Source organism: Anas platyrhynchos, chromosome 7, assembly GCF_047663525.1.
Source record: "Anas platyrhynchos isolate ZD024472 breed Pekin duck chromosome 7, IASCAAS_PekinDuck_T2T, whole genome shotgun sequence".
In the NCBI taxonomy this organism is placed as follows: Eukaryota; Metazoa; Chordata; class Aves; order Anseriformes; family Anatidae; genus Anas; species Anas platyrhynchos.
Window position 1 is genome coordinate 16,581,563 of NC_092593.1, and position 23,636 is coordinate 16,605,198.

General features: G+C 44.7%; 1 protein-coding gene across 8 annotated transcripts in view; it reads right to left on the bottom strand.

Annotated features, from left to right (window-relative positions):
- SLC12A8 (solute carrier family 12 member 8) overlaps positions 1–23,636 on the bottom strand; it is a 52,845-nt gene that overhangs the window by 3,379 nt on the left and 25,830 nt on the right. For 5 of the 8 annotated variants that reach the window (XM_072040814.1, XM_027461051.3, XM_072040811.1 and 2 more), the window contains 8 exons: positions 21,039–21,152; positions 14,421–14,508; positions 13,210–13,297; positions 9,661–9,807; positions 6,149–6,821; positions 5,209–5,306; positions 2,772–2,889; positions 387–447 (listed from right to left, as the gene is read on the bottom strand). In XM_072040814.1, coding sequence (XP_071896915.1) covers positions 387–447; positions 2,772–2,889; positions 5,209–5,306; positions 6,149–6,821; positions 9,661–9,807; positions 13,210–13,297; positions 14,421–14,508; positions 21,039–21,152 — 1,387 coding nt within the window. Of the gene's footprint in view, positions 1–386; positions 448–2,771; positions 2,890–5,208; positions 5,307–5,826; positions 6,000–6,148; positions 6,822–9,660; positions 9,808–13,209; positions 13,298–14,420; positions 14,509–21,038; positions 21,153–23,636 lie in introns of those variants that run through there. The other 3 variants (XM_072040812.1, XM_072040815.1, XM_072040817.1) reach the window with 3 other exon arrangements.

Below are 23,636 nucleotides of genomic sequence, written 5' to 3' on the forward strand. Positions count from 1 at the left end.
CTAAATCTCCCCTCTGTCACTTGAGCCCAGCTGGCACCTGTGTACCTGTTCCACCACCACAGCAGTTCACCACCTGCCATGGGTGGAAGAGCTGGAGTCTCCCACTCCTCATTTACTACTGTGTTTTTGGGTTCAAGCTGTTCCTCCAAGGTTGAGCACAGACCTTTGGGGTTTGGAGAGTAAGACCAAGAAAGCTTCAGCCACTGGGATACATCAGCACTGGACTAACTGAAGCCAACAGCCCTGTTTGCCTTTAACTAAGAACTTCAAGTCCCCAGGAAGGGCCAGGCAGACTGCTTGAGGTAAGAAGCAGGTCAACTCTTCCCATGCACATTAGTGGGAACAAGAAGCACCGCCTCGATCTCTGCCAAGTGACTGGTACCAACCTGCATGAGGTGATCAAAGCTGACTTAATCCAGCTGAACAAACTGAAATTCGCTGCTGCTCCTACAGAGAAAAGACATGAAAAGTCAGTATGTTGCTAATTCCCTCATAATAGCATTTCACCATTTAATTTTTTTTGCATAAAATCCCAAACTGACATGTTTGTTACTAGCTTTCAGTACACAAAGATTTAGCAACTGTGAGAACAATTCTGAAGTCTTCCCACTCGCTGTGGCTTTTAAACGATTGCTGAGAATCTAACCCAAAGTTCATATGGAGAACAGCTATTCCTTCCCAGACTGACAGCTTGTTAAAATACCAGCAAAGCGGTGGCCAAAGCAAAGATACCAGCTGCAGCACCTTCTCCTCCTTAGGCTGCAAAGACCATTCCCACTGCAGGGATGGGGAGACTGAAAGAGCTGCTAAGCCACGGTGGCCGTGGTCTCACTGCTCCCTCTTGGCTGTCCCCACAGAGAGCTGGTTTAACTTATTTGATCAACACCAAGGTTTATTTTGGGATTTTTTCTGTAGAACTAATTTCCTGCACTGGCTAACTGCAGGGGCAGATAAGTTCTGGAGCTGGCAGCAAAAGCAGCCCCCGAAGTCTGTGGTGAGGGATAGGGAGGAGAGCAGAGACCCAGCAACAACTGCTGGATTTTTTTTTTTAGGCTGTTGGAGGGAAAGAGAGAGGAGGAGGGACCCATCAAAATCATGGAGCATTCTTGTGGCAGAGCCACTGCTCCTGAGGTTTTCATCTAGTCCTTACTTCAGAGCATCTCTCAAGACAGTGTGCCACAACTTCTCTGTATAGAATGGTCATGCAGTCTTTTGAAGAACAAAATGGGTCATTTGATGTGGTGCAACTGCAAAAATAATTTTCACTCACAACCAAATAAAAATCAGGCTGAACTTTGTGTGTTCATTTTTAACTTCTTTGCCATGTGCTTTTTTACAGCATGCATGGGAACACAAGTGCAAAACAAACCAGGACAAAAATGTTTAATTATGCTGTCATTTCTCAAATCACTTTCCATAATCCTCTACACACTGAGAAATTCTTTTTAGAGTCATTTTTGGAAATATTTAAAAAGAAAATAACAAAGATGTAACAGTGAGTAAACAAAGGCAAAGAAAACCCTAAGGCCTGAAGACACTACTTGTGTTTTGTTCAGTATTTGGGGGCAGTACAAAAAGTTTGTTAAAGTAAAATTTATGTATTTCCAAAGATACAAAGCTGCAAGTAGGAAGAACTAATTCACAGAGTCACAGAACTGTGTGGGTTGGAAGGGACTTGTAAAGATCATCTGGTCCAACTTCCCTGCCGAGAGCAGGGGTAGCTTGTGCTAGCTCAGATTGCTCACAGCAACTCTTTTCCACCCCATACAGATAAATAAAAAAGAAATCAGCTGTAGTAGAAAGATTGGTGAGTGATATATTGATAGTTCCTGAACGACTACTCATTTTTGCTTTCTCACAGCACGGGTTTCTGAAATCTGGTGTCTACTCACCGAATGCCAAATAACCTTTTATCTAAATAAACACAGGTGGCTACCTCTGCATTGTTTAAAAGACACAAACTCAGGTTTTTTGACTTCTCTCAGCCAGGTGCCAAACAAAACATTGCACATCCATGCATGCAGGTACGTACGCATTATACCCCTACATATATATGTATGCATATGGACGTGAGCAAGCACCGACTGTGTGTGTATCACCCTCTCCCTTCAGAAGCAGACCAACGCAAACCTCTCCTGCCTCCGTGCCAAGGACTATGCAATTATGAGCTGCTTTTTCAACGTGCTTCAATATTTAATTTTGAACTTGTTTAAGCCCATCACATGCACAGACCTTTTTAAAGCCCTTTGCCTAAGAGTATTTTCCCAGATTACGTTCCTAACATATTCAACCTGTTTAGATCTGGAATCAAAAGGCTCTCTTGTTTTGCAGTTACGAATGCTGAGATTTAATGAGATACTTGTCATAATTCCCGTTTTCATTAAAGTTTTCTCAGGTGGTTTTAGACCGATTAATTAAATTTATTAAAATGTATTTACAACAGATTTTTTAAAACAGATTTTTCTCATTGCCACGATACGTTTGCAATCTGCCATCCCTGTTAAGTCTCAGAATCTGCTTTTGCCATTTAAAGTACAGTACAGTCGAAAAGCAAGCGCAATGTGCAAACTATCAGGCTAATGCTAGTTACAGTTGGAATCAAATATTAAAGAGCCAGACATAAACTGCATTGAAACTACCAAAGAAATTAAATCTCATCACTCACTGTGCCACCTGCATATTAAACACAAGCATCTCAATTCCTAATTAAGTTAAATTAAAGCTTAATGAATTTTTAAGCAGATTTAATAATACAGAAAAAAATTACTCACCCAGGGGGAGTCCTGGACTCACTTGGCCAATGTAGAAGTACAGAATAACTGCTGCTCCCAGGCTGACAAGGGTGTAGATCCACTGAATGACAAACATTATGATGAGGGACACGATTGCCTGTTGGAAAGACAAGATTTAGGGTTGCTCCAGAGCGAGGTAGCATACTGCTGTCAATCTGACAGCTGTTCTGCAAAGTCCAGGGAAGCTCTGACCATCTCTTGCTCTGGCCCATGGGAGAGCTGGCAGCACGTGCCCGAGGAGGACTACCCACCTTCACACACAGCTTCACATGGTTTCAGAAATTTATTCTTTAATCTTGCAATCTGAGCATGGTTTACAACTCCAATAAAACCTTGTTAATAAGTGAGGCAGTGCTGGGGTTCTCAAGCTGTTATGAAAGCATCAGTAACTGCATTTTTATTTATTTATTGCTAGAAATGCTGAACCTTGTGTTTCAAATTCATGTAAAAACAGTGCTTTGATGGCACCTCTGCATCTGTCTTTCTCAGGCCCTCTCAGGAATACTGCGTGAGAGATGTGCACCATCTAAACTTAGGATTCAGACATTCAGCTTTACCCTGATGAGTGTTTCTGTTGAGGTGTCTGCCTCTTAATAACACCCTGTGATGGGGACAGAGCCAAGGTTCTCCTTGCACGAGATCTACTGCACAGCCCGCACCCTGCCCATGGGAGGAATGACAGCAGCCACAACCGTGGGTGGATGGACCTTACGGGCATCAGCAGCTGAGGGCTGTGGTGCAGGTCCCTGGAGGAACCACGTCATCTCCTGCTTCCAGAGCACTCCATGGCGAGTGGCTTTTGGCCACACATAAAGCATTTCTATCCAGTATTATCAGAAAAGATTTGGGTATGGTATGGCTGAGGTTTCTCAGCAAGGAGTTCCCCATGCTATACAGAGCTTCATTTGGTCTCACTCATAATGAGGGACAGCACAGGCTTGCACTGTCACCTTTAGCAGCATGCAGGTAGCTTTTAGTGAGCTACCTCGGGTCCTAGAGGCAGAGTTTTTGCTTGGGCTACTCAAACATACACCAGCTGTAGGTCATGGAAGTGTTGGCTAGCCCACAGGGAGCTCCAAGCTGCAGCAGCCAACAGGTCACTATTTAGGAGCATGAAGCTGTATCTGGAGCCTCACCAGCTCGCAGGGTAGAAGTGGCTCAAGGGGTATATGAGTGGGGCAGAAGCAGCATCGCAGCATCTTCACAGATCAGGCTAGGCAAAGCAAGGGACAGCACGTAAGAGCTAAAGCAGTCACGGCTGACATGGCTGGTGAAGCCTGAAGATGAGGCAGAGGGGAAAGGAGCTTGGATGAATAAGTGCATCTGATTTTATTTCAGTGATTTTATTTTGTGTTGATCTCTTAGCTCTGTTGCAAACTCCTCTCAAGTCTGACTATTGACAGGAAACCAAATCTGCTTTAATGAGCACATCAGTCATCTCTTTAAGCCAATTCCCCCACGAAGGCAGAGCTGACCACTCTGAACCCCACGATAACAAACACTTGGGGGCCCCGTTAGTTACTGAGCCCAGAGAGAGCATTAGCGTGCAACCTCCTAGAGATGTCATCGCTAGAGAGGAGCCTCCAGCATCCATCCCACCCACTGCGCCAGGGTCTGGCAAGACCTTTCTCCAGTAGTTGGCTGCTAGCAGCCAGAGCAGCAAATCTGAAAAGTAGGTGTCAAACTCTGAGGATTAAATTAGAAGGGTTCAGTATGTTGTTCAAGGGTGTTTGTTATGTTTTACGTACAGCTATTAAAAATCCCCATCCATACAGCAAAGCCAGATGGTTCACTCATTATCCATATCTGACCCTTTTCCTGTTATCTGCCCATTAATCCGTCTTCCCAAGAAGAATTTAAATGTCCTAAACTCTTCCGTGGCTTCAGGAACAAGCAATTTAAAAGTCATTTATTCTTTAAAGTAACATGCTAGAGGAATGCTCCGCTTTCCTCCCTCAAAATGTGGAATTTCACAGCCAGGCAGCTCTGATCAGGAGTTCAGTGCTGCTGAAACCCCACCCCAAGCTTGCAGAATCTGTTTCATAAATAAAAATAACACAGCTTTGAATCTGATGTCTCAATCCATTCCACAGCAAGCAAAAGCAGGCTCTTTGGTTCATAGTGAAAAGAGGGACATGGTGATTTTTTTCCCAGCAAGCCATGTATGTTTAACTCTAGAAAAGTCCTAAGATGTTGGAGTTTGTTTATTTATTGCTGTTGTTGTTTTAAATAACACCATCTACCTTTCTCTTAATTTGAACCGCTGGGTCTATGGTCTCTTAAGTATTTAGTTCAGGTGACCTCCTGGGATACCAGAAACAAAAGCCATTTGAAAGTACTGGAGTGTATTTACACTAAGTGATGAATTTCTTTCCATATGATAAACCAGTGCTCAAAATAAAAGAAAATTACTTACACCAGCAAAGGACACCCAGTGATTGCAGAATCTGGAGTAGAATGATTCTGGAATTTGCTGAATTCCCAGTTCTAGATTTTGTTGCCTTACCGATGATTCTAGAGGAGCAAAGGAAAAAAAAAAAAAAAAAAAGAAATGTTAAAAATGAGCTGAAGAGTTGGTCTCTTTCTACTTTGCCAAAAGCCAAACCAGAAATTCTAGGTGACAGTTGAGTGTGGCACAGTTTAACCAAAATTTCTAAAATGAAAGCATGAAAGATGATCAAGAAAAAAAAAATTACAACTACGGTACTAAGTCTATCTTTAGGACTCACAGATGTCATTGCCTGCGATGGAAACTGAGGCACAGTTCCCATGTTTGTAAAAGAAACAAAAATTCTTTTCTCCCTCACATGGGTTTATGAAGCTTAATTGACTAATGCTGATAGATCTGAGACAACAACCTCTGTGGCAAAACACCCATATTGCCAACGAAATAAATTCAGATTCCTAGCTGTGGATGACAAATTACAGCCTCCACCTGCAGCACGGGGATCATCTCATTTCCACAGCCAGAGTTTTAGTCTCTCAAGGCTCCATCCCTCCTACTCCACATCATGGTGAAATAAGGCCCAAGATAACACTCAAAATGTTTTTAATGTATGGTGTTAAGATCCCATTTGTAGAATAATGAGTATGCAGTAAACAGCCCTACACTACATAGAGACCTGCCTGCCTTCCTGTGATTAATCTTCCATGGGAAATTACATTGGAACTTCTCCTGTGATTCATTACGATGAACTCTACCCTCACCTGTAATAAAAGATATTATTACTATGAATCACTGAATGACAGCCCTGTATAAAGCTAGTTTCTCGCCTGCCTCCAGCAAAGCACCAGGAGGACTAAGACTGTAGATAATTCCCTGCAAGCATGGAGATGCACATCTCCTACACACTCACCTTCCACCTTCTGGCTGCAGAGTGCTGGCACCTGACTGCAGAGCTGCTCCCCCTGCCCCAGCAGCTCAGGTGTCCCCTGGGTGTCCGCAGCAGGCGACCAGCACGGACCCACCTCCAGCTGGTGGCCCTGCTCAGTGAGGTCCTGCCAGCTTTCGTGGTGGGACTCTGCAGTCTCATCCCAGCCACACTGAGCTGGAGGAGCATCGTGATCAAGATCCAGAAGGAAGCTGTCTTGTAACGTTTGCTTGGCTGGCTTCTTCACCTTTTTCTGTTTGACCTTTTGGGTTACACTCTCAGCTCCTTTTTTGCTAGCACTTGGCTCGTTACGAAATGGTTTAAAAAGCTGGTCCATGTCTTTTGTGAATTCCAGCAAGGTGCCATTCGATCTGCTTTGAATTACTCCATCTGATGCATGGCTGGAGGGCTTGTTGAAAATCAAAGGCTGGGAAGAGGTTGGAGGCTTAGTGTTTTCCACCTGTGTCCTGCCAGCTTTTTGCTGATCATCATAGCACAAGGAGATCGAGAAATAGGAATAGTCAACAGCAATGTATGTCAACATGAAGTTGATGGTCACTATCGGAGCAAGAACGTTCACTTGCCCAATGAAGACAAAAGCCATGGTGATAAGACTTGTTAAGCAAATCGCAGCCACTGGAGTCCTGTTGGGTCCTTTCTATTACATAAATAAAAGAAACATATTTAAATTAATACTCGTGAGCTTTGCCGTGAGGGTCTCTGGTGGCTCAGCTGTAAGGAATGGTTACCCCAGCAGTCTGCAGGTACATGCATAGTCATGAAATACATGTACACACCTCCATGCGCACAAGCAGAGGCCCATTGGCTTAATAAATTAAAGAACAGACTGGAAGCCAAAAGCTGATGAGTTCCCACCTCACCTCTGATCCTCACTCAATCTTTGTCTTGGAAAAACTCATCAACTCTCCTCTGTATCTCAGAGTATGGCATTACAACAGCAATAAACTTTCAGAGAGACACGTGGGGCCTATGGGAAGTCTGGGCTGTGTTCTGGCAACAAAACGTGTTAATTAGAGTTAACTATTCATTTCTAATTTCTGTATTTTTGTGCCATTTTTGTATCAGTAGCTTCAGGCCCTGCCCTGACTCAAGGCTGAGCTAAATCCATGATCTGCTGGGACTCTGTACTTGGCATTTTCCCCTTCCTTCTGCGAAAGCTGCATCAGCCCAGCACCAGGAGGAAAGCAGCAGAAAGGTTTAGCAGCTAAAGGACACTGGGGGCACCAGCAATGCCAGGCATCAGTCAGGAAGGCAGGCAACCAGGAGAAACACAGCTTGTTCTTCTCCTTTGGGGCAGGGTTAGGCTAGGGAGACTATGAGAGAGAGACAAAGCAAAGCACATCAGGAAGTGGGGAGACAGCCATCTGCTCACAAATTTTAACCCTAGGTCTAAAATGCCCTTTCTCAGTCATTGCTAGAGTCAGATGAAATGATGCTAAGTGTCCATCAGAGCCCCTGCCAAGGCCCTTTTGGGATCAGGGTTTGTCCTGTACTCCTCACCTCCAAGGACTTTCTAAAGACAGGTAGAAATTGAAACCATGGCAATGTCCCTTAAGGACAAGCTTCAGTTCTGAAAAGGATCAAAAGGAAATGCTTTAAGTTATCTTGGCACAACACGGAGTTCTGCCAGCAGCACAGCAGCTGAGGGATGCACTTCAGCAATGGGCTGGGAAGGTGCTCTTACAGCCCCCTCACACCAACACCAGCACAAGACGGGGAACATTTTCCATTCTACATTTTCATTTACTGCATGTGCTTCTTCAATAAACACACAGCTCAAATGGAAACTATTTCTGTTTCCTCCAACTTATTAATAGAAAAGGGGACCGGTTCTGGACCTTACGCCTTTTCACAATGAAATGAGAAATATGTCTCAGGGATAAGTGAGCATGGTTCTCAGAAAACATCTTAGGTATTAGAAAGACTTAGTGAGATAGGGAACAGATGGTACGATCTCAGGATGCCTCTGGCTTAGGTTTAGCACTACAGAAAACAATAGTGTCCTTCACATTAGCTGGGGTTATGTTGACTACAACACTTTCCTAAACCATGGAAAAGACGAACTGATGTGGAACAGATTGTTAAGGGCAAACTACGTTTATTAACTCTCCATGAACCAAATCTAGACATTTTTCAAGGTGGCAGAGAGAAGGAACGGGTAAAGTGATCTGCCTTTAACGTCTCACCTCTTTCTCAGCACTTCCACTGTGGCACTCTGCCTAGACAGAGTTCAGAGCAGAAAATATTACAGAAAGACAGAAAACCATCAGAGAAGAAAGGGAATCAATTTTGCAGTCCTAGGGCTAAATCACTGACAATTTGGCAAGCGTCACCACATGGAGAACAGTCTGTTCCGGGATTGCCTGACAACTATCCTCAGTAGCTGGAAGTTTTTGTTGTTCTTACCATTCCTGATTCTCCTATATTTATGACTATTATCTTGACTTTCAGTTTCAAGAATTGCTTTGAGAAATATAAAATGACAGAGGAGATAATCATGCTTATAAAACAATCTTAAATATTACTATTGTGAAATATTTTTCTGTATTTATAAGCTACTCTGAAGGAGTAAAACGTCTTAAGATTTTCCCAGCTGCTCAGTACAGACAGTTAGATGCTGCAGGTTATTTAGAGCAATGGAATTTTTTTCCTCCCTGTTAAAAAAAGGGAAATCCATAAGAAATACTTTGTTCTAAATGTATAGCCCAAGACTACACAATCCTTAGTGACTGGGACTTTGACTGTTCTGAGGGGAACAACTCATGTGAATGAGGATTAGTGACTAGGACAAGGAAAAAGCCTCTTGTCATATTCAAAGCAAGGCTTTGTTTCGAAGTATATCTAAAGCTTAGCAGCCCCCTAAATTAACCTTTCAAATCTACTCTCTTATTATTTTTATTGAGCCCAAAAGGCACCTCACCCTATAAAGAAGTGTCCTCTTCTCCAGTATGCACAAACTGAATCCACTGCACTGGGACTAGCGCTGTACTCAGCTCTGAGGTCACCAAAGAAGGTAGGAAGATTTCAAAAGAGAAAGTGAAGGAAAGAAGAAGAAAAGAACAAAAAGATAAAGAGGCAGCTAGCATCCATCTGACCAGAGTGGTTAGACAAAAGCTTCAGGCCTCTGCCCTGAAAGGGTGGGCACAGAAGAGCTAAGTACCTTGGTCACGATTACGACTGGCACGGGCTTAGATCAGGTGTTTGCAAAAAACAAATCACAGGCAAAGTTGTATCATAAGTGGCTGTTTTCCTGGAGACATCTCAAAAGAAAGGGACCAAAAGGAGGAGGTCCCACAGCCCAGGAAGGGCTGTCCTGGTACAGCGACAGGACTGACAGCTCTGGGGCAGGGCATGGCTGAGATGGGGTGCACAGATCCCATCCTGCCTCACAGACACACAGAAATACTGCTTCCTTATATCAGCAGTCTTCCCTCAGGTTGGGTTTTGTCAGTAGTTTCAGAGAAAGGATCACTAACCCCGCGTCCAAGAAAGGCGAGCATGGGGACCACGTTCTCCTGGGCGATGCACTGCAGGATTCTGGGCGCTCCGTAGAGCCCTCCCATGCAGGAGGCCAGGGACGAGATGTACAGCCCTAATAAAAACAAGAAACCCACCAAGGATACCTGGAGGAAGCAGAGAGGATGCAAAGTTGATTACTTCATTCTTCGAAGACCTGTGAGTGATTTTAAACACGCATATATTCAGAAACCCCCTGCATTTTGTAACATTGCATAATGAACTGAGCGAGCTCTGGGAAAGCAGCAATTTAACTGGTCTGTGGTATAATGTACAAGCAATTAATACGGGAAAATTACCCCATAGAAGTAAATTAATACCAAACATCCTGTACCAACAGAGCCATTTGACAAGCTCATATCCAAGAAATTCTTTGTCACTCGGAGCAACTGCAGCAAAGCAGCAGCTATTAGATTCCACTTAAGTAACTGGAAGTGAGTTTATTTCAGGAGAGATCGCTTATATACAGAGCACATCGTACAGGAAAAGCTACCCAGGCTTCCAACCATCAAAAACAGGAAGACAAACCCCTGTGTCCCAGAGGGGAAAACCAATCCTGAAAGAAAATCTGCAGTAAAACCAAACCAAACTTGCCACTTAAACAAATGGCATCTTAAAAAAATATGCTCCAAGGGATATAATACAATGACCTTATTTTCCTGTCTTCAATGAGTAAAGAATTTCCTTCAGCCAATGTGAAACTTCAAACTCTTTAAAGCCACAGTGCTCCAAGGCTGGTTTTATTACCAGTTTGTATTGAGCATCACCTCGAGCTGCCAGTGTGACTGCGTAGCACCTCGTGCAGGCGTGGAAACCTGGCGGTGCTGCAGCAGCAAGCTGTGAGCTGGGCATGGCCACCAGCACCTACAGACTGCAAAGTTCAGCTGAAGCCTGATAGCTCTGACCTTTCTCAAGGAGAGCAAAGGGAGGTCCTCATGAACCCTGTAGTTATGGGCAACTTCGACAGGCCAAAACAAAAGTTGTCTATACAGAGACTTCAGGGTTGTTCTCTTGGTTTGCTAATAACAGGTTTTTAGCTCATTTTTCCACGGGAAGATGTGTTTTCACCATGTTTGCCAGATGTTTCCAGACGATTTTTGAACACACTCCTTGATCTCAGCTCAGTCTGACACAGGTCTGAGTGCAGGAAGTTCTTACAAATGTCACACAAGCAGAGAGATGGGAGGGGGAGCAGCCATCTCCTGGGGGAGCCCTGAGCTGACATCAGCCTTCATCAGGCTGCAGGGAGAGGCAAGCTGGAGGGGAAATGCCAAGTACAGATGGAGTTGAAAGCATCCCTCCTCTCCCCCTGGGGACACAAAATGCTCTCAGGGTCTGTCAAGCAGGAGTGAGGACTGGTGTATCCCTGCATGGGTCCCCAGTGTCGACTGCTGCAAGCAGAGGTGGAGGTGCACACAACATGGTGCCAGAGGACAGCACCCGGTGCAGGTCCTTCAACCTTCACTCACTTCATGACCTCCACTCCTGCCCTTCTCCTCATGGAAAATGACATCTAAACGGACCTGCTGCCATTTTCTGCATCCTCCGAGCATCTGCTGCTGTTGAAGTCTGATGGCATATGCTTTATTAGTAGCAATTAGACAAATTTACATGTCTTAAGATGATTGAAGATACATCTGCGTTTTTCTTATCTATGAAATCAGCATGTGGCAAAAAGGAGACTGGGTAGAGACAAAAAAACACTTGCTGCTCAGGGAAGGCACGTAAAATTAATGTGGTGTTTCAGAACCGTACCAACCTCCTGCCACTCAAATATACACTTCTTTCACCATAAAAATCCACTTGCCTTGGGAGTTTTATCTTGTGGGACAGAAGAAACTTGAGGGAAAGATTAGCAGCTATCAGCTTCCATCAGACAAATGGACAGACCTTGGACGCAGCAGTCTTATGAGCAGAACTTCCCTTCCCTCTCCTACAGTACAGGCCTGATTTGAAAAATACTTGACCGAAACAATCAATTGTGCCAGACATCATATATTAGTTTAGCTGCCAAAAATGCTTGCATTTAAATGTTCTACTTGACATTCAAATCAGGGTTAGAGGGGAAGAGTCCCTTTCACTGAGGCTGATGAAAGGTTTTGCTGTTGGTTTTAAGCACAGAGAGTATGAATACTTCGTAAGAAATTGGCACTTCTGGCTCATTAAGAAGGGAAATTACTGAATCTCATTTCTGTGTTTAAAAAGCCAAACAAGTATTGTGAGGCAGAAAAGCAACTAAACACTCGTTCACCTGTGACTGATGAAAACGGGGAGTTTGCATGCTCAATGTATAATGACCCCTCTCTCCTTCTCTCTGTCCACACAGTCATTAAAATATAAAGCAACTTGTATAAAATATAAAGAAACCACATGAGTATACGGATTGTACCATAAAAAGGGAAGAGAAAACTGATTTTGCTTTTTTGTTGTTTGTTTGCTGTTTAACATAACTAAATATCTCCGGATTCATTTACTGGGAGATTTTTCTTTTTTTTTTTTTTTTTTTTCCCTACAGAGGGTTTTTAAATTAAAACATAGCTTCAATAATCTCTCTTCAGCTGGTTCAGTTATAAGTACCATTTCATTACTGTACTTTCCATCCATTAACTGTCTCATTTGCATAACAAAGGCGTTGCCTTAAAGAACGTAGACTCATTCTTTTTGTTCCCTGAAACAGATTTATTTATTTTTTTTACCTTAGCAGGAAGTCATAGGAGCCCACCAATAACCTGTAGCTTATTTTGGGGACTGGAGGAAGTGTAGGGCTACAATTACTTTGAGAGAAAACGAAGTCTGAGTCTCAAACTGACATTTTAAATTAAAATCATATTATAAATTAAATCAATGGAAAACATCTCCAATTAATTGGGAAAATAGTTATAAAATAGTTATATATTGTAAGGCCATGCTTTTATGTAATGCTGAATATTGTAAAATTAGCTCTTACGTATCCAATTTAAAGACAGCAACACAACAAAATCTTTACTCTCTTTTGAAAGGCCTGTAATGGTAACGTTCCTTGTCTGTAACACTACAACCCTCCTTCATTTATATACACCAACGTGGAACATCTCGAGTTCGATAATCTTACTGCTCACACTGAAATTACAGTCCACTCGATATGAAAACGTAAGCTTCGCTTGACTTAGTAAAGATAAGTGGTGCGGCTCTTTAGAGATTTCAATTTGGTCTGAGCTTTCACCAATGAGACAGGATACTTTGAATAAGATACAGCATTTATCACCGGACAACATTAGCATATTTTAGCTCTTCAAGCTATTGCCGGGTGATTATGCCAAGATTCAGCATTATTGGATATGCTGGTGAATGCAAAGCTATTCAAATCAATTGTACGCTGGGATTTGCAATGGGAAAATCCACTGAATATCAATGAGAGATGGGCACCCAAATTGCTCAGGATTTGGGAAAAGTTCAAGCGTTCAACAATGCTGAAGGAAATCTGAAAGCCCCGTTATATAACACTACACTGAGTCTGTTGAACAAGTTACCTTCTCTGCTATCATGAAGTCGTAGCGAAGGGACTGGCGGGTGCAAATGGCTCCCAGCAAGAAGACAAAGACCATGTACAGAAACCACCTGCAAGCAACAAAAACAAACTATTTTCACCAACCAGACATGACCACTGAGAACGGTGCCCACCAGCAGAGCCAGAAGAAGGCCAAGAAGCTGTAAACTGGGTCTTCAGCCGCTCTGTCCTGGCTGCTCCTGCACGGCAGCCTCGAGGCTTGGTGTAACACCCACACATATCACTTTGCCCACTGCAGTGCAGTGGGGAGAGACAAAGAGTGATGGCATGGTACCCTGAGGTGAGGAAACCCTCACTCTTGATGTGCACACAGGGGGAATAACCCCATCCTGCCCGTATGCAGGTCCCCTCATCTGGTGGCAGCGTTGAATGTGCCAAATTTACTGCCTCAGCCATGATCCTCCTTGGTATCTCTGGCTTTTCCAGCACTCAGTTGGAGGGATAAGCTAAGCTGTCTGCAAAGTCTGGATAGCAGAGATGTGAATCCCCTGACTCAAAAGAAAATGAGCACCAGTTTTCAGCAAGAATCCCACTAAATTCAGAAGGTCCCTCTTTTCCATCTGAACCTGGGTATGCAAATATATGTAATATTTTCATAAGTAGTTTAGCTGGCTATGAAAGCAGGCAGGAACCTACCGAAGTTCTTTTGAACACACAACATCCTATTACTCCTGGAAAACAGCTTTTCCCAGGGGGACTGCTCTGCCCAGGGATGCAGGGCACCTGTGCTGCCCTGGCCTTGCAGGCAGGCAGGTCATTTTACCTCCCGTACCATTTTCTCCAATAATAACAACTGCATTTTCCTCTTTTGCAACGAGAACACTTTGAGACCAGCTGCGAGAAGTGACAAAACCACATGTTCCAAGCCTTCCAGCACTTTGCATGCTGCTTGGGAACAGCCTGGCTGCAGCAGCACAACTGCTCTAGCACCAACACACATCCCATCCGGCAGAGGAAGGCTGAAGCATGAGGAAGGACTGATTGTATCCACATTAACGAATCTCCTCTCCAACCCAGCCAGAGTAGGTGGTGGTAATGGATGAGGATTTGAATGAGAGCCAGACTTTAATTTTCCAGATGGCTGAGTAATAAAAGGTTGATGGGAGTACGAAATGGGTTGGTCACATCCAGGGCAGACTCTAGACAGTAAATTCTCCCCAATCTATTACTTACGAGGTGCCAATAGCAGCCAGAGACCCTAGGGGGATGTTGGTAGCAGGCTTCTGGAGATCTCCACTCATATTGAACCCAGCCATCACACCTATGTTTTGTAGACATAAATACAATTTAGAGTTAATTTAAGTTATAGCATACATGACATACATTATAATACGCAATATAATTTAATCAGTCACTTAATCGATTACTTCAGAACAGTAACTATATCATTTCATTGCACTGCCATGGACAGGGTTACTGGCTCCCATCAACTGCTTGGTAAGTAACTGCTCTTGTCTTTAACAGAAAGGAGCTACCGCTAACATGTCTACAAAGAACCCTTTGTCCAGTTTGAACAATGCTGGGGGAGAATGGGGAGTGAAAAAGCAGAAATCCAAACAAAACCCATCTTATCTTAATGCAACCATAGCAGAGAACAGTGCCATCTGAGTGTTGAAAAGAAAAACGCCACCGTTCATCACTGCAGGACATTCAGCAGGTTGTCCTACCCTGCCCAGACCCTGCCGCTTTGACCAGATCTATTACAGGTGCCCACATTCACAAGGGACAGCCGCGATTGCAGAGCAGCTTGTGCTTGTTAATGGCTTTCACAGGCACATTTAGAGGGCAGAATGAGAGGCTCTGCACGTAGGTGGCACCTTCCATCCAAGGGCTGTGTGTCGCAGGCATCGCTCACGGCTCCGGGAGGCTGGCATTATCTCTGCTTTGCAGATAGGAGAATAGGAGCTCTGAGCGGGTAAGTGATTGTCCCAGCGTCACAGAAAGCACACGGTAGAGCTAAGAATAAAGTGCTGAGATGTTATTTTAGGCCAGAGTAGACAGTACTGTATGACAAGGGACAGACCTCAGCCTAACAAATTAGCAACCAACAACAAAGGAAAAGGAAACAGGATGAAGCAAAGGATTAAAACCTCTGCATTCAGGCTGGGAACCCAAGCTACAAAAGGGTTAAGAGACTTTACCCACATTTGAAGAGGGAGTCACGACAGACTTGGCAAGAAAGCACACCTTTCCTCATCAAATTATCCCACAAAATTTGTTAGAATATTTCAGATACCTGCTATAAATAAAGAGAATCTGTGATTTGGATTCCTGATGAAAATATGGACAATCTGAAGGCAGGCTAAGAGCCTCCTTGACATATTAATTCCTGCCCACCTCTGTCCCATCCCTCGGATGTTGGATGAACATCACTAGGCTGCGTGGGCCAGGTGCCAGTCCACAGCACCCATGGGACCCTGCTGGGAGCTCAGGTGAGACCAGTAACAAAGAGCAATGAGGATGAGGATGCCAACAGCATGGCACTCGCAGGCAGAAAGCAGGGAGCACGTAGGGCTGTCACTCGGCTGCCAACGCCAGCAGCCATTCACCGGGCACAGGAGCGATCAAGTCAGCCTCTGAGGCTGCAAATGCAAGCGGCTGCAGCTCCAAACCAGGACAACTGGTCAATTTAACAATTGCATATTAAAGCTCAAACACTGACTGCTGCTTGGGAGGATTTTCTCAGCAAAGGGTGGACAGGAGCCGTGGAACACATCCCACAGCAGAGGGGACAAACCCAGCTCAGCCGATGGGCGTCTTCTCTAAAGACCTTGCACAGCCACGGATTGATGGCCACCGGGGAGCAAACATTTGGTTGCTAATCAGGGACCAGAGGCTCAACTGCCTGCTCCATCCCAGGCTTTCCTGTGCATTTTCACAGCCCCATGTCCCCATCTGTGCTAAATGGGAATCATAACACTTCCTCTGCTCGCTGTGCTGCTGTGAGGACAGCACACTAATGAGCACAAGGCACTCACATGTTGCCAAACACATCAAGCTAAAGATCCAGAGCTTTGTTTCTTTTATTTTTTTTTTCTCTTCCCCTTGATCATCCCAGGCCCACCCAGCAGCCATTCCTTTCTGTCATCCTCTCCACCCCAGGGCCAGAGCCCCAGCAGCCGCTCTCAGCCCCTGCGGGCCCCTGGCACTTCTCTGCTCCCAGAGGAGCTGTCTTCCAGATTTAGACCAGATTTGAATCCCTGGGACCATACTGAAGGCTTTAAAAATCAAAACGAGTTGTTAATTTTCTCCTGGAAGACTACTCCATGGACATAGATCTGAGTAGTGCTGCTAAAAGCCCATCAGCTGGTGAGCTTTTCCCCGGATAAAGCTTCCAAGCGCTGCTCAAGCACTGCTCCTTTTCTGAGAGTTATACAATGAGCTTAGCTGGAGGTGAGACAAGTTAGGAAGGCAGAAGTCCATGGAAACAGTCAAAAACATCAGGCTACATGGAGCATCTATAAAGCACTGTTTGGTGACAAGCTACTTTGCATTTCAAGGGCAAAGCAGAGAACGCAGAATGCCCTGAATTTTTCTTCCAAAGGGAGCAAGCTGTGGTCAGAAGGACAGCTGTTTATCTAATGTACCTCTTGGCCAAGTTTCCCAAACATCTGGCACCGCTTCTCTATCTTCCAGCTTGAGCTTGACTCACCTCTTCCTCATCCAAGCTCTTAGCTCAGCAAAGCACTGGGGAAACACCAAAATGGCGTTTTCTGGACCAAGTACGAAAAAAGTTGAAGCCACGTGAGTCACCCGTACAGTGATGACTGCACAGCCCCGTTCACCTCGTTGCCTCCCTCCCACAGACCCACACATACTGAGGAGCAGCCAGGAGATGACCTCCAGAACCCACATAAGTGGGATCTTGAGATTGGTGATTGACCCCTGCCCTGGTGGAAAGCCACCTTTCCACCGCCACCACCACCCAAAAAGTAACTTTCCAGACAGGGTGTCAGCTGCCAAGGAGCAGTGCTGAGAAGATCGTTGTGAGCAGCAGACTAATGACCACACTCTTCAGTGAAAAGACAAAAGGAACCGAACAAATTCCACTTGCACTAGCTTTGGTCACCCCTGCCAAACAGCAAACCAGTCCTGCCTTGCAAGTAGCCAAAAACAGGGTTTCCAGAGACTTCAGCTACTCAAGAGAAGCAAAAACCCTACAAATTCAATGAAGTGAAGAAGCTGGGACATTTCATTCTCCAGACACAGACCTACCCCCAAGGAAACGGCCAATCCTGTCTGAACTCAAGCAATCCTATCTGTGGATTGTCCATGGAGAAAATTACCCACCTCTCTGTTCCAATGAGATAGCAGGCTGGATTTTCCACACTGGCTATTATCTCGGAGAGCAGCAGATAACGACAAAGCTTCTGGACAAGGGAGCATGAAAACACGGTCAGCTCAGCCAGGAAATTATGGCCGAGACAGTCTGTACATTGCTGCTATTCCCAGCATAATCCTGTCCTGGGAGTCATCCAGGCAGTGGATACGTGCACGAGGGGACCACCTACGTTGTAGGTTAGATGCAGTCGTCAGCTCCACCAGCTCTGGCACACAGCTCTACCAGCTATGGCTCACAACTGCAGATACAACTGCCTGCAAACACCCATGGCATTTTTCAGCAAACTCACTATAAAGCGTAAAAGCGTTGTGTTCTGTTTTTTTTCCTTCACCAAGAGATGAAGAATGGAAAATCTGAGATAGGAATTGCAGCTAGTTTTTTTTTTTTAAAGGGCCAAATTCTCCACTGATGTAAGCTGGCACCCCTCCATAGGCTCCAGTGGAGTTGCGCCAGTTTACATCATCTGATAACTTAGCCCAAAACTTCTAAATCTAAATCTTCTAAATGCTGTCATTTTGTGAGTGCCAAGTATGGGATTTTTCAGAACTGGTGTCAGTACAACTACATTTTCCACTAACGCCACTTCAAACATCATCTTACTTTCTCGCATCTCATGACAACACACTTCTTTCATTAAATGGTACACCTTGGGGGTTTAGTAGAAAAGAAAACGATTCGCTGCACCACAGCAATGTTTAACTTCATTTTGTTGCTGCACTGACAGCTGCGTGGCTGCTGAGCAACCGCATGCGTGGTGTGGGCAGGCAGCTCCTGAGCCTCCTTCCCCACAAAAACCCCTGCTTAGACAGGTAGCTGAGCTGCCTTTCACAACACAGCAGCAAAACATGCACGTTAAGGTGTTTACAAACACTCAAAAAAAACATCTGGTTAACACACAGCATCTCCATAACATATATTCACATCCTCCATAGCAAGTGTGTTAGTCTCCAATTTAAGCCAGCAAATCCGAGCCATCTTCTTCAATAGTTTCTTGAGCTATTTTGGGTGGAAATAGACAACTATAAAACACTTTTCAGTGTGTCCCAGAGACCAAACTTAAACCAGCTGAATTCAGATAACAATTTCCAGGGAAGACTAAAGAGCTTATCCTGAAGACATCAAAATAGTTTCACTTCAAAGAGAAGCATTTCATCACAGAAAGACCTAAACATCTTGTTTCACAATTTCCTACATTCTTTAAAAACAAAACAAAACAGCATCTTAGATTGCAAACTAGCATATGCTAGAAATTAAAAAAAAAAAAAAGCAAACAAAACATTTAATAATAAAAGGTAAACACAACATTGAAAAATCACTTTGACCCAAAGCAAACATTCAAAGGAAACCCCCAAACAGCATATTGTTCTGCTGAAACTCTCCCTGAATTTTGGTTGCACCTTGCTTAGTGCATACGATTTTGCTGCTGCTGCATCCCCATCACCAAGGGAGTCCCAACAGATGTGGAAACCACTTTGGGATGGTGCAGGAGCACAAACCAGAGGTGTAGCCAGGCAGCAATGCTCACATATCCCTGCCACTCCTTTTCTTTCTGCCCTGCAGGAGAGGCCTGGAGATTGCATTGCATCTATCTAGCCTGCTCTTAATGCCACTGCCCAAACCCTCCCTGACACGTCACCCGGAGCCCTGCAGACAGCCTGTCCTGCTGGGGGGCTGAGGCTGCCTCCAGGCAGGGAGCATCATCCTCTCGCCAACAATGTCGTGGGAAGCAGCTGTGCTGCAGCACATGGGACACTGAGAAAGCTGCTGTCCCCTCTGCAGCCCCAGCGTAGGTAAGGATGCAAGATAAGGCATTGCACCAGCTCTTGGAGATGTGAGCTTTACTCTCAGTACCTCTGAAGTTGCACTAGGATCCCAGCTGTGATCTGGAGCAGAGAAGTCACGACTCCCATCTCCTGCCTTTTTAATCTTTCTTAATCAGATCACAAGTTCTCCCACGTAGAGCACCTAACACAGCACTGTGTTTTCTTTCACGAGGCTCCTGAACACTGCAGCGCTATGAACAGCAACGCCAGAAACAATGGTGGTGTTATATGGCACCACTGCTCCAAAGAACAATTTAAATCCTCTAAATAACCAAGCAATTAAAAAGAACACAAGAAAAAGCTCTGCAGCAACCAAAGTAATTACACATCAGCCCAAACTGTATTTTGGGAGAATATTTAACAGTATTACTGGTGTTACTACCACTAACTAACAAATTAACAGGCTGTCAGGACTTTAAATAAATTATATCCATTAGCTTTGGCCTTCTTCCTAGCAGCCAAGCATTAGCAGTGACGGAGAACCATTTAATATGGTTAACCATCACAATTTTCTGCTTTGTCATAACTATTCCTTCTTCTGTAATCAGAGAACTGGAAAAAAACATTTTCCTGCATCAGTGGTAGGGCTCACGAGGAAGGTTTCTTTCTGTGGCTGGGGGACTCGTGTGGGCCAGACAAAACGATGAGGAAGAGGGCAGCAACCAACTTCTCCACGGTGCCAACAGTTCATGCAGGCTCTTTTTCCAGGAGAAAGCCTACCTGGAGGCAACAGCCAGCCAGGTAAATCGAGAGAGAGGATTTCAAAGGAAAATCTGAGATCCTGCTCTAGGTATACCTGACTTTGTCTGGTAGCAGATTGTTCCTCCAGCTCATCTGTTTCACAAAACCTTTTAGTTTGTCTCTCTGTACTGCAGCAATTCTGCTAACAACTTTTAGCTAGTTGCTTAGAGCTAATCCTCTGCAAATTCATCCTATAATCCAAGGATTCATCACTATGGAAACTGCTTATAATCAGTACTTTTTATAGCTTAAAAACCAGCATCAACAAAAGGTATTGTAACTCCAACTGATAGCTATTTCATTCCCACTTCACAGTGCCAGCTGTGGAGAGGGGACATCGATCTTCCTCTTAATTTAAAGGAAGGAATAACACAAAAGCATCCAATTAAACTTAATGAACGTGAGCTCTGCTGAGCAGGCAGTGCAGAGAGTCAGCATCCTGAGTGATAGCACCAACCAAGCTGCGAGGCTGGAGGAAAAGCCCTCCTGTCCCCTTCCCACCTGTCCAGCACAATCTAATCACAAGGCTTATTGAACAAGATAAATCATGATTGACACTACTAAAAAGGCTTGGTATCCTGTGGCCTGGAAGCACGGTCAAGATCAGTGCCTAATCCTTGGCAACGAAGGAGTGATACCATCAGATCGACCCACAGAACTGAGAAACAGTTTCTGGCCACAGAGAGAAAGCAGAGCACATTCAAGCAAACCAGACAGGACTGTGCAAAATTTGAGGCTTTGCAGGAAAGGCTGTACATTTTGAATCGGCTGCATGAGTCTGCTCTGGCTGAGTGCTCACTGAAAGGGGCTGCAGAAACCCCCCTGGTTTCTGCTCATCTGGAGATGTGCCTGTGGAGGAAAAGGGGAGGATAAAGCTCACAGTACCTGTGGCAGCTGGGAAGAACACTCCAAAAACAGTGAAGAAGGACTCCCCCTGGCTGTAGTCCGGCAGCGTGTTGTTGAACAAAAGCTCTTCAGAGTAGCCAACGAAGCCGTGCTCTGCAGACACAGGGAGGGAGAGAGGAAAGCCTCAGACATGACATGGATGTGGCAGAGCCACCAGGCCTGCCCCTGCGTGGCCACACTACCTGCTTTCAGTGGTAGTTTGAAATGGCAAATGTCAACTTTTTTTTTACTGGGGGGAAGAGGTAAACGTGGTTAAATGGGTGCAAGTGCCAGGGAAGGCCATAGCTGATGGTGAGCACAGTGGTTGGTGCTACTCAATGTGGGCACTGCTGCCCCATATCGAGCCCTGCCTGCAAGCTAGCAGGACACCTGCCTGTGAAACGTCTCCACGGAGGAAAACTTGCTGTAGAGATCAGCTAACATCTATTTTCATTTGCCCATGCCGCTTTAATCCTTCACTTCCAAATGGATGTTTAGCATGGCACATGGGGATGTGGCCCAACACAGAGCAAACACCAAGCCAGCCTGCCTTTGGCTGTGCCCCCCGCCAAACTTCCACCAAGTTTTTCCAAGGTCATACACACACACGCAGGTTTTACTTCCTAAACAGAAACGTTTTCAGGAGATGGGAGGGCGGGGGAAGCAACAGAGAGGACAGCAACGTCGTGGAACTGCTTCACATGTATTTAATGGCGTACCCCGCTCCCTTGCTTTAACGAGTTAAGTGCTTCCAGAAGCCTGAATTTGCCAGGAACACTTGAGCCCAACACAGTATTTAATGGGAAAGGTTTTAGATGTTTATAAGTAGAAAAGATAACTCACAAGAGGAGATTGAAGAATTAAAGATACATCTATGAAATGCTTTCATTTTCAGCTGGTAATGCTGCTTTGCAATGGCGTATCTTCATTTGTGGAAATTTCTCCTCCCTGTCAGAGCTCCAAATGCTAGTGCTAGCTGCAGGGGGAGGTGAGCAGAGCTGGTTTCTTTTTAATTCCAGCCACCCCAATCTATTTCCACAAGACATGTGACTGCATTAACTTGAATTTTCTCATTAGCAGGCAGGATGTTGTTTATGGCTGTGCGGGGTGACAGCCAGAAATTAAAAAAATGACTCCATCAAAGCTGTCCCATGCCTCAAAGACAACATTAACGATGTTTGGACAATAGATTAAACCGGAAAATTAAATAAGATTTCTGAACACACTACATATCCATTTAAAGCCTCAGAATATAACTAACCGCAGAGCTTTGAAGTTGCCACAGAAAAATCCTATAGATAATCAAAAGTTTCCTACATCTGCATTCATTGTGTTACCCAAACATGGATGGAAACACACTGATAGAAAAGGTCTCCTGCTGCTCAGCTTTTTAACAGCACCAGCAATCTTCACAAGAACAAGCCACAGACAAGATTTAAAAGGAATACACTCGGTGCATCACCCTGACCTCTGGGCCTTGTGGAAGTCTGCATAAAGTGCAGCTTCTGTAGAAATAAAGGGGGAATTTGTGCATGTTGTACATTCCTGCAAGACCAGACCCAAACTCCCTTTTTCAGATGATGTTCCTACAGACTTCCCTGGAATCTGTGTCCACAGCTGCAGAACTTCCATCAAGCTGCTTGAGGAAAATGTTGGTCTTCGATCAAACAATTCTTCACGCAATCCTCACAGCAACGGTAACGTTTTGTTATTAGAATAAAAGGGGTAGGGAAAATATTCATCTCACCCTGAGGAATCAGGGATATAGGCAGACCTCCAACCCATGCTTCAGAGCAGCACTGACTGTCACCATGTCCCTCTTCATAAAAATTTGCCCAACAGTCTTAAAAATCCCCTGTGAAGACAGGAGTCCGGACTCTAACCAGAGAGTCTAGCCAAAATCACCCTGTTTGAAGTTCATGCTCTGTTTCTTGCCTGGCCCACAAGTTACCTGCATTTTCTTTGTAGTGCCCTTTCACCTACTTGGAACAGTCCCCATCCCACGCTGGCACGCTCCATCGTTTCTGCCAGGCTGCAAAGCCTTGTTTGCCTTGACCAAACCACAAATGTTTCTTTTCACACCACTCCCACAATTTGTGCGAGGTCACCTGGAAGTCTGATCCTATCAGCCCGGCTGCTTGCAAGCCCTTCCCAGCTTGCAGTCACCTGCCCATTTCATCAGTATATTCTCTTTTCCCTCATCCAAGCAGTTAAGGAGAATACCAAACACCACCAAACCAAAACCTTGCACCACCTCACCACACACAACCTCCTCCTTTGCAAGTGGACCGTCTCCGACTGGGGTCTTCCAAGTGGTTTTGGGGTCTATATAATTCCATATATATTTTATTCCTCCAAGTGTAAGTCTTGGATGGCAGAGACTGTCTGTTTATATGCACAAAGCCCCAAACAATGGCAGATGTTACTCGACCATGACAGCAAGAGATTTATTGCAGAAGTCACAGGATACACACACTGCTCTGTCCCACTTCTATTTCCTTTTCTCGTGGCTTTGGCGGGATGGAGGAAGCCCAGCAGTTCAAAATTTCCCCTTTATACAGAATCAGGAGCTTTCTCATCTCATTAAAGAAAAGTTCA